Source organism: Balaenoptera ricei, chromosome 7, assembly GCF_028023285.1.
Source record: "Balaenoptera ricei isolate mBalRic1 chromosome 7, mBalRic1.hap2, whole genome shotgun sequence".
Lineage (NCBI taxonomy): Eukaryota > Metazoa > Chordata > Mammalia > Artiodactyla > Balaenopteridae > Balaenoptera > Balaenoptera ricei.
The window spans coordinates 121,193,498-121,206,866 of record NC_082645.1 but is presented as its reverse complement, the minus strand read 5'-3'; the positions used below and the strand labels follow the sequence as shown (position 1 = coordinate 121,206,866).

The following is a 13,369-nucleotide window of genomic DNA, read 5'->3' as shown; positions in this document are numbered from 1 at the left end:
CTCACTCCCGGAGCCAGCATGGACGTGACCCCCTCTCGGCTCCAAAGAAAGGGCTGTGATGGTCAGTCACCTGCTCCCTCCTGCCGGCCTCCCGAGGGTGCCGGGTCATCTCCCAGAACCCCTCAAGCCTGGGGTCTGGGACCCAGAGCCAGTCAGCTCCTGCCCGCCAAGCCGTGGCCCGGGGCAGCTGCCGAGTGGGGCGAGGCCAGTGGGGGTCCCAGCGTCCCAGGGCTCCGGAGCAGAGCACCGTGGACGGGACGGCTTAGACGGCAGTTCCCGAGGCTGTTAAGTCCCCGATCCGGGTGTCACCGGGTTGGTGCCTTCTGAGGTCCAGAGGGAGAATCCATTCCCTGCCTCTCTCCAGCCTCTAGTGGTTTTCTGGCAATGCCTGGCGTCCCCTGGCTTGTAGAAGCACCATCCCAGTCTCCCCTCCCCCTCACATGGCCTTCACCCTATGTGTGTGTCTGCGTCAAATTTCCCCTTTTATGAGACACCAGTCATGTTGGATTAGGGCCCACCTGACTCCAGGGTAACCTCATCCTTACCAGCTACGTCTGCAAGTATGTAAATAAGGTCACATTCTGAGGTCCTGGGGGTTAGGACTCAACATGTGAATTCTGAGGGGATATAATTCAACCTGCAACAGGGCCAGGGCTTGTTCTCTTGGTGTGAGTTACAGGTCACCCTGGACACGCGCTGGTGGGGAAGGGTGGGGGTGTCCTGGAGTCCAGAGAGGCGAGGCCCCCAGCCCACTGCAGCTGAGGAAAGCCAATCCAAGGGGTGGGCAGACATGTCCTTCATCTCCAAGTAGGTGGGGGGAATGTGGTCCTCAGATGGGATGAGGTGGGGCGGTGGCCTGGAGCCCTCTCCCACCAGGACGGCCCACGTTCCTGGTGGAGGTGAAAACCCCCGGCCAGGTGGGCCCTCGGGGGTCCTCGGGGTCCTCTATCAACACAGACATCGGGGGTTCAGACAGTGTCCCAGAGGGCAGCCTGGTGGGCGCGGGGGCCGCAGCCCCTTCTGCCCAGCCACCGAAGACCCGCCGCCTGCTGAGCCCGGGCCTCGGGGAGCCGAGGCCTGTCCAGGGCCTGGGAAACATGGGGTGCTTCAGCCCTGCCTGGGGGGCTCCCGGGGCACTCGGCAGGCCCGGCAGGCTGTGCCGGCGGCATTGCTCCTCCTTCGATGAACCGACGTTTCGTGAGCACCGCCTCCCGCCAGGCCAGGTGCAGCTGCTGGAGGAGGGGGATGGGGTGGGGGAGGACCTGAGCAGAGGACAGTCCCACAGCCCCTGAGAGCAACCTGGATGGGACCTGCAGGTGCCTCGGCAGGAGGAGGAATATGTGTGGTGTCCCTGCGGGGGGACAGCCAGCACGCCCCGGACACGGATGAGCACGTGGGCGTGATGGGGCCCCAAAGCAGCAGGGACACGGCTGTGACTGTGCTGCGCCTCCTAGCACTTGCATGCAGAGCAGACAAGGCAGACCTGGGCTGGTGGGGCGAGCAGGGTGTGGACCCGAGAGGTGGGATGGGCCAGGGGCTCGAGGTCTGACCCAGTGCCTGCACCACGGGACTGCTCTGGGCTGCCTTGGTGGGGGGCGGGGGGAGGTCAGACAGAGGAGGGAGCAGAGATGGCTCGTCTGCCGGGAAACAGGGCCCTTGTCCCTGCCCATTGGCAGGGGGGCTGGCTTTGTCGGGGCCAAGGCCTCTGAGGACCCCACCTCCCTGCCCTGGGGTCCCTCTTGGGCGGGCACATCCAGGGTCAGCCTGTCCCTGCAGCACAGCGCTGAACACCTTGCCTGTCCCCTCCCCGCAGCCATCGTTAACCCCAAACAGCCCAAGGAGATGCCCAAGAGCTTCAGCTTCGACTATTCCTACTGGTCACACACCTCGGTAAGCCCAGGGCTGGGGGTCCAGATGGGTGGGCTGCTGCCGTGTGGATGCCAGCTCAACCCTGCTCGCTGTGCGGCCCTCAGCCAATCCCTTGACCTCTCTGAGCCAATGGGGCGAGGGACCACCCTGCTCCTCTGCAGGGCTGATTGGGAGGTGGGGGCACAGGTGTGAGGCCTGTGGGGAGGGGCCTGCTTTCCTAAGTCGCCTTGTGTGTGGAAGGTCACCTTGAGCCGTGACACACACTGTGCCCAGCTGCGGCAGGGACCAAGGGGCCATCCGCCCACTGTGGGCAGTTTCCCAGGGTCCTAGCCGTACAACCATTTGCCTGCCAGCATCTCCTGTTCCCCAGACACCCCAAGCTCGGTGTCCGAAGCTGAAGCTGCCCACCTGGCGCCAGCCCCTGCACGCCCTCCACCTCCCCCAGGAGCCTGGGAGACCCCCGGACTTTGTGCCTCCACATCCCCCATCTGGTCTACACCAGTTCTCCCATCCCCCAGCCTCCTGAATCCTAGAAGGTGTCCAGGCCCCCTGCCCCAAGGCCAGGGCCCACCTTGGGTCACACCTCTGAGTGCCTGGTCCCGGGACGGCCCCAGGGCTCCCCATTTCACCTTCCCCATCCAGCCCCTCCTCTCACGTCGTCAGGGTAACCCTGGGCCTGCCTAAAGTGACCACTGTCTTCAGGACAGCGTCCAGGGGTGATAGCCCGGACCATGGACTCCTTGGGCCCCTGCCCTGCTGCCTCTCCAGCCCCACCTCATCACTCCCACGGCTGCTACACTGAGCACCACGTCATGTACTCCCACCTCTGAGCCTTTGCACATGCTGCTCCCACTACTAAAATGCCCTTCCACTCTGTCTGGCCCTAGACTGGCTGGCTCCTCCCACCCTTCCTTCCGGAAGCTGCGGCCCAGGCAGGATTATTTCCCCTCTCCGGGTCTCCTGTGAGTGGATGGGCCGGGCAGGCGTCCCTCCCCACTGTGCTGGCCCTGGCGCCCGGAGGCCCTGGGTGCGATGCAGGCGCTCAGTGAACGTCATGGGCCGAGACCCCGGCACAGCACGCCCAGCCTCCTGCAGCTGCTCCCCCTCCTTGTCCTGCAGCCGGAAGACATGAACTACGCCTCACAGAAGCAGGTGTACCGCGACATTGGCGAGGAGATGCTACAGCATGCCTTCGAGGGCTACAACGTCTGCATCTTCGCCTACGGGCAGACCGGGGCCGGCAAGTCCTACACCATGATGGGCAAGCAGGAGAAGGACCAGCAGGGCATCATCCCGCAGGCATGTGGGGCGGGGGCAGGGGTGGGGGACCTGGTGAGGGCAGGACAGGCGGGGGAGCACAAGCTGAGACCCGGGAGAGCAGAGGGCCAGGAGGGAAGGCAAAGCATGAAGGGGGGTGGAAGGGCAGGGCAGGAGGGGCAGCGTGGGGCAGACGGGCTGTGAAGAGGCTGGAGACCCAGATCCGCGGATGGGGAGCTGCGGAGGGCCCCAGGCCTGGGCAATGCCCACCATGGTCACACCCATAAGACAGGGAGGCTGGGACAGCCGCTGGTAGGGGCAGACCTTCCCTGGGAGGGCTGTGAGGGCTGGTGGTCCCGGCAGGGAGAGGCCCGGGACAAGGGGACGCCCACTGGGTGGGTCTCTGAACCTGAGCTGGTCAGTACTTGACCTGGTCAGGGCAGGGGAGAATGCTGGGTGGTCTGTAGCATGGTAGACCCTTCACCTCATGCAGGCAAGGATGGTGTGAGGAGCAGGAGGGGATCAGACATCGGCTGGGGGGACCCCCGAGTTAGCAGAAGACAGTGGCTCCTTGGCTACAGACCGTCTCAGTGCCTTTAAGGTGGAGTGGGAGGGTGCGGGAGAGGCCTGGGAGAGCAGAGTCCAGCCTGGGTTGCAGGAGCCACAGCGCCTCGAGGGGTGAAGCTCGGGGGACAGCCCAGCCTCACGTCTGGTGGTGTGCTCTGTCCCTGCAGCTCTGTGAGGACCTCTTCTCCCGCATCAACGACACCACCAATGACAACATGTCCTACTCCGTGGAGGTAGGGCTCTCCGTCATCTGTCCCTTGGAACGTGGCTTTACTGATTTAAAGCCAGTTCCCGCCACTGGTCTGTGCCCTTAGCTTGTCATTCACGCGTGCACGTTGCAAACATGCCAGCCCGCGCTGGGCACAGGAGCGAGGGGCAGTGTCTGCTCTGCGGTGTCTACTGAGCAGCTGTTCCGAGCTGCGTGGCCCAGGCTGAGCCGTGGCCCGGGTGGCCCCAGTGTGACCGTGCTGGGTGAGCCCCAGGCATGGCTATGTGTGGGGAGGGCCAGGCAGGGGGTGGACTGACACCCCCACTGGCACGTCCGTGCGGGGGGCCTGGCCGCACCGGCTGGCTTGGAGCGCACTGTGTGCTCCCCCCACCTCAGAGGTCCCCGATGTCATCTCTGTCCCGCAGGTCAGCTACATGGAGATTTACTGCGAGCGTGTCCGTGACCTTCTGAACCCCAAGAACAAGGGCAACCTGCGCGTGAGGGAGCACCCGCTGCTGGGGCCCTACGTGGAGGACCTGTCCAAGCTGGCTGTCACCTCCTACAATGACATCCAGGACCTCATGGACTCAGGGAACAAGGCCCGGTGTGTGCGGGGCGACGCCCCCACCCTCCCTGCCCTCCCCCTACCACCCACGCAACTCCGAGTCTCTCCGAGGGACACCTGTCCTTGGGGCGCCTGTTGGTATCCCCATGGGGTCTGTCCAGCGGCCCCCATGGAGGTGTGGGCCTTGTGGGCCTAAGGACATCCAGGGCACATGCCAGCCCATGGGGGCCTCCAGCTCCCCCGGGAAGGGGACGCTGTCACCTACACAGGGTCTGCTCCTCCTGGGGGGTCAGGCTGTGCGCCCTGGGGGGCGGTGGCTGCCCTGGGTGGGGCCAGGCTGTGAGGACCAGCCCTGCCTGCTTGGAGGGCAGATGGCCCTCTGGACGGGGGCACGTGGGGAGGGTCGGCCACAAGGTGCTGCCGGCCATGAGCTATTGGTCTCCGTGACCACGCTGCCCCGGGCCTCCCAGCCTAGGAGGGTCTGCCCTGGTTGTCATGGCAACAGTCCCCCGCCTTCTGCCACGCAGGGACTCCCGGGAGGGTGAGGATCCCTGGCCAGTGGCCTGCCCTGCACTCAGCAGGGGTCCCTGGGGGCTCTTCCACCTCTGTGGAGGCAGCTGTCAGGCAGGAGCCCAGCCTGGGGGCTTCCCTGGGGGCTCTGCACGGCAGCGACATCGGGACCAACCACTGGCCTCCGCTCGGCAGCCTCGGGCCTTCTCCCCCAAGGCCGTGCTGGCCCTCCCCGGATCGGCAGTGTGGATGGACAGTGGAGCCCCCTTTCCCTTCTGGGGGTCTTTCCACGTCACAGCCTGCAGGCCTCCGCCCAGGGGGCTCTGCTCAGCCCCTGGAAGCAGGGCACCCCCAGTCACGGGGCCCCGAGTGCCAGGCTCGAGTTGGGGGCCGAAGGAGCCACAACGGACGCAGTGGGCAGGCAGTGTGGGCCCCGCCCGAGCTCTACAGGAGGCACGGTCGCCACCAGGCCGGGCAGGGCGGCCCCGGGAGCCCAGGGAGGTGACGTCTAGTGACCTGGTCGAGCGGGCCAGCAGCACCAGCGGCCCCCACGCCCGACCACGGGACACTGGGTGACCGCGTGTGGCTTCTGTTCCCCAGGACCGTGGCAGCCACGAACATGAACGAGACCAGCAGCCGCTCCCACGCCGTCTTCAACATCATCTTCACGCAGAAGCGCCACGATGCAGAGACCAACATCACCACAGAGAAAGTGAGTTCAGCCTCGGCGGGCGGGGCCCCCGGCCGGGGACTGGGTCGGGCTGGTCAGGCGGGCGAGGAGGCCAAGCCGGATGCCGGCCCGTGAGGCATGGGCGCAGACCATTCCCTGCCCAGCTTGGGCCTCGGTGAGGGGCTGGCCAGGCCTGCGAGGCCACCTCCTCTCGGTGTTTGGTGCCACGTGGGTGTGGAAGGGACTGAGTGGAGGGGCCGTGGACCCTGGAACAGCCTCCTGCCAGGCAGTTATGGTGGAGACTGTAGGGCCGAGGAGGGACGTCTCCAGGGCAGCCCCACTGGCCGGAGACGCCTCGGGGGCCCTTGGAGGGCGGTGTCGAAGGCCGCAGGTTGTGAGTGCCCGTCACAGGCTGACCGTGGGCCCTGGTGCAGGCTGGGGGTGCCCGTCACCCCGTGGGCGCCGGCATCTGTGAGCACAAAGGAGAGGTTGTGCTGAGCGGCCCCGCCCACTGCCCCCGCCCCAGATGCCTTTCCCACGAGCCTTGGCCTTGTCAGTGGACCCAGGCAGGGGCCTCGTCTCCTGGGGCCTTTATCCAGACACGCCTCCTGTGGGCGCTGCAGGGGCAGTAGGGCGGGCGCCCTCCGTGGCTGTGACCCTAGGCATCTCGATTTCTGACTGGGCAACCCCCATCGCCGCCCTGCCAGCCAGGCCCTGCTCCCGGGGGCAGCACCCTGGGGCCCGCAGAGTGGCCGGGGGGAGTTCTGGGTGCTCAGTCCCTGATGATGCCGGGCCACCCCGGCCTGGCGCCGTCCTCCCGGGGGCCTGGGAGGGCGGGGGTGATGGAGCTGGACCTGAGCCGGCGGCCTGGCTGCGGCTGCCTGCTGCTCCCACCCCTCGGGCTCAGGGCAGCTGGCGGTCCCACCAGGCGGCTCCTGCCCGCAGCCCTGGGCTTCGCCGGGTGCATGCGGCTGCCCAGCCCGGGCTGTGCGAGTGCGGGGGAGGGGGCCCCTGCCCAGGGCCCGGGCGGCTCCGGGGGCAGCGGGCAGTGGGGGAAGGGGCTCCCGGAGCCAGGTTCAGATCCCACCACACGATGAGCCTGGTCTGTGGCACGGGTGATAGCGACAGTGACATGCGGGTGAAGAGCGGCCAGCAGGCAGGGCACAGCAGGCGCCAGCTGCTGGGGGCAGGCCGTGCAGCCTCCCAGGGAAGGTGGCCTCCTCCTCAGAGGAGAGCGGGGAGAGCTGAGAGCAGAGGTCGCTGTGCTCCGCAGGGCTGGGCGCTCCGGCCCCGGGGAGGGGGGGCCCACGCAGCGTCACAGCTCCTGCACGTGACACACGTGTCCCCGCAGGTGAGCAAAGTCAGCCTGGTGGATCTGGCCGGGAGCGAGCGGGCCGACTCCACCGGGGCCAAGGGCACGCGCCTCAAGGTAGGGCCGCCCCCCACCAGGGTCCCCTCCGGCTTGCCGGCGGGGCCTGACGCCCAGCGGCTGCAGGGCCAGGGGGCGGCGGGGAGCAAGGACCGAGACCCTGGGGGCGGGGGAGGCGGGCCGGCCTTGGGTGGGCGCCCCCTTTGCTCCTGCTCTCGTGGGACGGGGAAGCGGGGAGGGTCAACGGCGGAGGGCTGGTCGCTGGGCCGCCATCAGGGCCGAGTGGCTCAGGCCCGGTCCTGCCGGAGTGAGGGGCCTGAGGCCTCCTGACGCCCGGCCTCATCTTCCCTACGCAGGAAGGAGCCAACATCAACAAGTCCCTGACCACCCTGGGCAAGGTCATCTCCGCGCTGGCCGAGATGGTGAGCGGGCTCCAAGTGCCGCGACAGCTGGGCTCGGGGTGGGGGGACAGCGGGCGCCTCCGTCCTGCCCTGCTGGGGGGATCCGGGAGCGGCCACCGGTCCCTGCTGTGGGGCCAGGTTCACGGAAAAGCCCAGAGGCTTGGAGGTGAGGGGGGTCCCCGGGGTGGAGATGGAGCCATGACCCTGTCACTCTCCCGAGCCTCAGTTGTCCCACCTGTGAAATGGGGATGTGCCACCTCCCCACAGGGCCGTGGGGGTGGCCTTGGGCTGCGGGCAGGGCAGTGACCTTGGGTGGCCCCCCGGGCTGTCTGTCAGGGGGAACCGGGACCCTCGGGGTGAGGGGCTGGGCCTGGTGGGCGGTGGAGGGGAGGCAGTGTGGCGAGGGGGGCTCGGGCTGTGCTTGGGCTCCTCCCACCCCTTCGCCCCTGGGCCCAGCACGCTCCGTCCTCAGACTCTGCCTTTGCTTTTGCAGGACTCTGGGCCCAACAAGGTAAGCACCTTCTTTCCTCGCTTCTCGGGGAGTGGGGGGGGTCTCAGCCCTCTCAGGCGGGTGTGGGGGGAGCCTGAGAAGCAGCGCAGCCGCGGGACACACCAGCCCCGATCAGAGCTGGGCCGGTGCCGGTGCGGGGAGAGCAGCGCCACGGGGGTGGATGAGAGATGGCGGGAAATGAGGTCATGATGAATGAACGGGGGTGAGCCTCGCAGAGGACAGAACTGGGCTGTGAGGGTGACCCTGAGCAGGACGGCGGCCTCTCGTCAGCATGGCTGGGGGCCGGGGGCGTCATGGGAGCGGTGGCTCCAGGGCGGGGGCCTGGGGGCTGACGAGCACCCGGTGGGCACTCACCCTGCCGTTGGAAAGCCCGCCGAGAGGTGTGAGGTGCCCAGGTGGGAGGAGCTTGGTTTGCGTGAGGAGCGGCGGGAGGAGTCGGGCGTCAGGGGCCGCGAGGAGGCGCGAGGGGAGCCGCGTGAGGACGTGCGTGAGGACGTGCGTGAGGAGCGGGGGGAGGAGTCGGGCGTCAGGGGCCGCGAGGAGGCGCGAGGGGAGCCGCGTGGGGGCCCGAGAGGAGCTAACCGTGCGGATGTGTGTGAGGAGACGTGGGGGGACGCACGTGCGGAGGCGGGGGTCCCGGGAGGGGCTGTGAGGAGCTCTGTGAGGAGGTGAGAGAGTGCGGAAACCGCGACGCCGGGTGGCACTGTGTGAGGAGCCGTGAGACGCTTCGGGGGCAGATGCACAAGGACCTGTGAGATGGGCTGTGTGGCGAATTATGGGCAAGTGTGGACCGTGTTGGGGGAAGTGAACGGGTAACTGTGAGGAGACGGAGGGACTCCGGGGACCGTGAGGAGCCGTGTGAAGACTGAGGGGCTGTGCGTGAAAGGCGCGGGGACTGTGTGTGGGAGCCGGGGCCCTGGGAGGAGTTGTGCGCACGGCTGTGCTGCGAGCCTGGTGCTCTGGGCAGGCACTCTGCGTGAGGAGGTGCAGGAAGTACTGAGGGACCGCGTGATGAGCCGCGAGGGGAGCTCGGCAAGGGAGTGGGAGGAGCTGCGCGGAACTCTGGGCAACGGTGTGGGGAACCGTGTGAGGGAACAAGGAAGGGACCGTGAGGAGCTGTGATGGGGGCTTCGTAGGAACAGGGCGAGACCAGTTTGGGGGTAGCGCCGGGAGCCGGGAGCGGGGGGGCCCGTGGGTGATGAGGCCAGAGGGCCGGGCCTGACCCGCTCCCCAGCGCCATCAGGAAGCAGCTGACCGTGAACTAGCGGAAGCGGCCATGGGTTGGCCGCGGGCTCAGGAAGGCTTGACTGCAGCTGGATGCGCCCGCGGTGTGAGGAGCCGCTGGCAGGGGGGGCGGCCGGCGGGACGGCGGAGGGTCAGGGTGGCGAAGGTCCTGGAGCTGAGGCACTCGAGGCCGGGCAGGCGGAGTGGAGGGCGGAACGTGTGAGGGAGCCACCGAGCCAGAGGCGCCGCTTGGGCTCCTCGTGGGGTGACCGGGTGACCGTGGGGCGTTTAGTGTGGGAACGAGAATGTGACAGACGTGGCAGGGAATTCACTCTCAGGAGTTAAGTGATCAAAACACGCGATACAAGTAGAGTCTCTTCACCCACCAAGTCTGCAGTGGGAAAGAAGCTGCGCCCTGGTGGCCCGACGCTCCCACACCTGCCCTCTCGCGGGGGAGCCGCGCGGCATTTCCTCCCGCCCCCCAGTGGCGGGTCCCGGGAGCGGCCGTGACTCGCGGGCCCTGCAGGCTCCCCTCGGGGATGCCGTGTCTGCACCCTGAGGACACCCTGCGGGGCCCTGGGGGCCGCTGCGGAGCGGACGCTCCGGAAGCAAAAATGTGCACGAACGAGGGACGTGGGGAAGTTCCTCTGCCACGATTAGTGGCGCTTGAGGGGGCCTCGTCCTGACGGGGGGAGGGGGTGGGGAGGGGGGCCAGGTTGTTGGGGGCTTTGGAGCCGCTTAGGCGGGACGGGCCCGGGCCTGGCGGAGGCGGAGGCGGCTGCACGTGCACGGGGAGGGGGCCCCGCAGGGCTTCCCGCAGGCGAGGGGTCTCTTCCCCTCAGTCGGCAGAGCTGCTGGCGGCGTCTGTGGGCCGATGGGCTCGCGCTGGTCCTTCTGACGGCGCGGAGTGTGGAGGCACTGGTCCTGGCCGCTGGCATCAGCCTGCCCGGGCTCGGCCGGCCGTGTGGCCCAGACACACCGTGGTGACGGAGGAGGGGGAGGCCAGGGAACGTGCTGGCAAGTCCCTGAAGCAGCCCGAGCGGAGGCACTGAGGCTTGGGGTGGGCTGGAGAGGCCTTGGGAGCGGGCCCCGCCCTGATCCCCAGGCAGCCTGGACCTCGGGGACCCACCTGTGCTTGAGCCCCTCTTCCTTGCTCCTCCGGTGGGCTCGGGGCTGACCTTGGACGCTCCTCTCCTGCAGAACAAGAAAAAGAAGAAGACAGACTTCATTCCGTACAGAGATTCGGTGCTGACCTGGCTTCTCCGGGAAAACCTGGGTGAGGACTCGCCCGACCCGGATCCGACACCCGGCCCGGCCGCCGCCCTGTCCTCCCCGGCCGGGGAGGGTGCCCATCCTTTCCGGGCGGAGCAGCGAGCCCGGGGGCTCCTCCCGGGGGCCCGACGCAAGCCGGGGACCCGGGTGGCCCTCGGGGCTGCAGATGAGCAGCCGCTGTGTCGGCGCTGCTGGCTCAGGGTTGTGACGCCCAGACCGAGGCCACCCTCTGGGCCTCGGTGATTCTGGGGAGCCCTCTGGCTGGCTCTTGGGGGGCTGCCTTGGTTCCCCCTCCTCCCCTCCACCTGAGCTCTGAGCCAGTGGGACGGATGGGGAGACGGAGCCGGAAACGCCCCAACTCCGATGTCTTCCCACCCAAAATGGCCTTGGGGTCCTCCCCACCTACACTTACAGTGGGGGCCTGACACCCAGGAACGTAAACTGAGCCCCGGGCTGACCCAATGGACGTGGACAGCTGGGGGTCTCCAGCCTTCCTCGGCTGCATGGCTGGACCCTGCACCCCAGAACCAGCCTAGCTGGTCCCCGGCTCGGGCCAGCGTCGGGTGCAGTGTCAGGCCACGCGGTGGAGGAGAGGGCAGATGGGAGACCCCGGGGGCAGGTGGGCCCCCCGAGAGAGGACACGAGAGTCACAGGAATGAGGGTCCCTTCACCTGAGACGCGGCCGGGAGGGAGGCCTCTCCCCCAGGGCCACACCCAGGTCCCGCCCCAGGGTGGGTTGGGAGGCCCTTCACAGCATGGCACCTTGAGCCCTTCGCAGTGTCACCTCGCAGTCTGTGTGGAGGCCACACCCTGGGGATGTGGTCCCCGGGACACAGGTCCCTGAGGTCTGTGGGTCCGTGCGTTTCCTGACGCCGGGATCCATGTGACCCGAGCTGGGAATCTGATATGAAACATTAGGAAATGTGTTCCAAATAGGAAAGATAAAAGTGAAATTTTTATGGGACAAAAACAGTCTCCTTGTAGTGAAGGCCATAAAACTCTCCACAACTTTTCTCTTTATTATGGGGAGTGGGAGGCCTGCTGGTTGTAATGTGACCCCAAATGTCAGAGAAGCATGGTTTTATGTAGACGAAAAGTGAGCAAGGTGCCCGGCTCGGTGAGGGAGGCCGGCCGCCTGCTGTCTGCTCACCTCCCAGCTACACCTGTGCGGGGGGAGGGCGGGGGGGGGGGGGTGCAGCAGTGGGGCTGACCCTCCGCTGGGACCACCTGCTCTCCTCCCACAGGCGGGAACTCGCGGACAGCGATGGTGGCGGCGCTGAGCCCCGCAGACATCAACTACGATGAGACACTGAGCACGCTGAGGTGTGTCCCGAGGGGGGTGGACCCTCCCTGTCCCCCACCAGCCGGCTTGGGCAGTAGTGGATCCTCTAGGTACCTCCTTGCAGGGCTGGCTCACCTGGACTTCTTGAGGCTCCAAATGGCTGGCAGGGCACCTGGCGCTTCTCGGGCCCCGTTCCGTTTCCCACCGCTTGTGGCCTCGAGTGGCCCAGGGCCCTGCCATCTGACCAGGAGAGCTGGGCTCGCGGGCTGAGCGTTTCGCCCCCACCCATGGTCCATGGAGCCACCAGGGTCTTTAACAAGCCACGGGGGGGCAGGCGTGTCTGAAGGTCCCTCTGGCCAGGGGCCGTCCCGGGCTGCGGGAAGCAGCTTAGCGGTCTGGCTCGGCGCTCTGGCCTCTTGGCTGCCACCGCAAAGGGCTGGAGTGCAGGTTAGATTCGCACCGTCCACCTGGGACCACAAGTCCAGGTGCGGAGGCCTCGTCGTGCAGAGAAGTTTCCACCCTGTCCTTTCCCCTCCCGGGGCCTCGGTTTCCCCAAGTGGCAAGCCCCCCTGTAGGTCAGTGGCCCTGGTGACTCCCTGTCGGAGATGCCCCTGCAGGTGCGCGCAGGCGGGGCTCCGGGTGCCCTTGGCCGCCGGGCGGCACAGCCCCCAACCCCCCTCTGCCGCCCAGGTATGCGGACCGGGCCAAGCAGATCCGCTGTAACGCCGTCATCAACGAGGACCCCAACAACAAGCTGATCCGCGAGCTGAAGGATGAGGTGACGCGGCTGCGGGACCTGCTGTATGCCCAGGGTCTCGGTGACATCGCCGACAGTGAGTGTCTGCGCCCGCCCGCCCGTCCCGGGCAGGGCAGCGGGACTCTGGGGCTGGGGCAGGTCCCACTGCCCTCGCGGCCCCTCTGGCCCGAGGCCCAGGCTCTGCTCCGGGCTCCAGGCGGAGCCACCTCTGGGTGGGGGGCCGGGGTTCTGGGCTGGGCCTGGGGAGCTGCACGGTTTGGTTTTGCCGCTGGCCCAAGCAGGCTGGTGACGGTTTCCCGGAAGCCACAGCGGCCAGCCGCGGTGCCGGGGTTGTCCCCCCGTCCAGCTGAAGACCACCGCCACCCTACCTGATGCCTGGCCTGCGACGGCGCCCTCTGGAGACAAACCTGTTCTTCTGTTTCTGTCTCTCCCCCTCGCCTCCCCCCCCCTTAGCCAACACTGTGCCCGGAGGACCCAAATGTGTGTATCCCCTCCGCTGCTCTCTGCGCATCCCTGCTTCGGCCCGGCCCCGCGGGGCGTAGGGCAGCACGGTGGGGGGGCGGGGCGCACGCACCCCTCCTTGGCCTTCCCCCTCTGGGGGCTGGGGGACCTGAGCCCTCTCTCTCACGGCACCCTGCGAGCCGTGATCCTGGTTCACCCCCGCGTCTGCTGGGAAATTGAGGCAACAGGGAGGCGCGGGGCAGTCAAGGCCTCCTCTGGCCGAGCGTGGCTGAGGTCAGGCTCTCTGCCTGCCGTGCTCCTAGAGGCCTGAATGTCAGCACAGGGGCTGGGACAGCTCACAGGGCCGGGTCCATCCCCGGCTCCTGGCTCCGGCCCCCCTCTGACCCCACCCACCCCAAGGCCCCTTCCCCTGGAAACGCCAGGAGTGTGAATGCTGCCACGTCCT

At 67.7% G+C, this 13,369-nt stretch overlaps 1 protein-coding gene across 2 annotated transcripts in view; it reads left to right on the top strand.

Moving 5' to 3' along the window:
* Positions 1 to 13,369, top strand: part of KIF1A (kinesin family member 1A) — a 92,279-nt gene that overhangs the window by 28,622 nt on the left and 50,288 nt on the right. For both annotated transcript variants that reach the window (XM_059929119.1, XM_059929121.1), the window contains exons 3-13: positions 1,814 to 1,890; positions 2,989 to 3,168; positions 3,861 to 3,926; positions 4,327 to 4,505; positions 5,577 to 5,688; positions 6,998 to 7,075; positions 7,372 to 7,437; positions 7,910 to 7,927; positions 10,352 to 10,427; positions 11,668 to 11,746; positions 12,396 to 12,538. In XM_059929119.1, the coding sequence (XP_059785102.1) occupies positions 1,814 to 1,890; positions 2,989 to 3,168; positions 3,861 to 3,926; positions 4,327 to 4,505; positions 5,577 to 5,688; positions 6,998 to 7,075; positions 7,372 to 7,437; positions 7,910 to 7,927; positions 10,352 to 10,427; positions 11,668 to 11,746; positions 12,396 to 12,538 (1,074 nt within the window). The remainder of the gene's footprint in view (positions 1 to 1,813; positions 1,891 to 2,988; positions 3,169 to 3,860; positions 3,927 to 4,326; positions 4,506 to 5,576; positions 5,689 to 6,997; positions 7,076 to 7,371; positions 7,438 to 7,909; positions 7,928 to 10,351; positions 10,428 to 11,667; positions 11,747 to 12,395; positions 12,539 to 13,369) is intronic.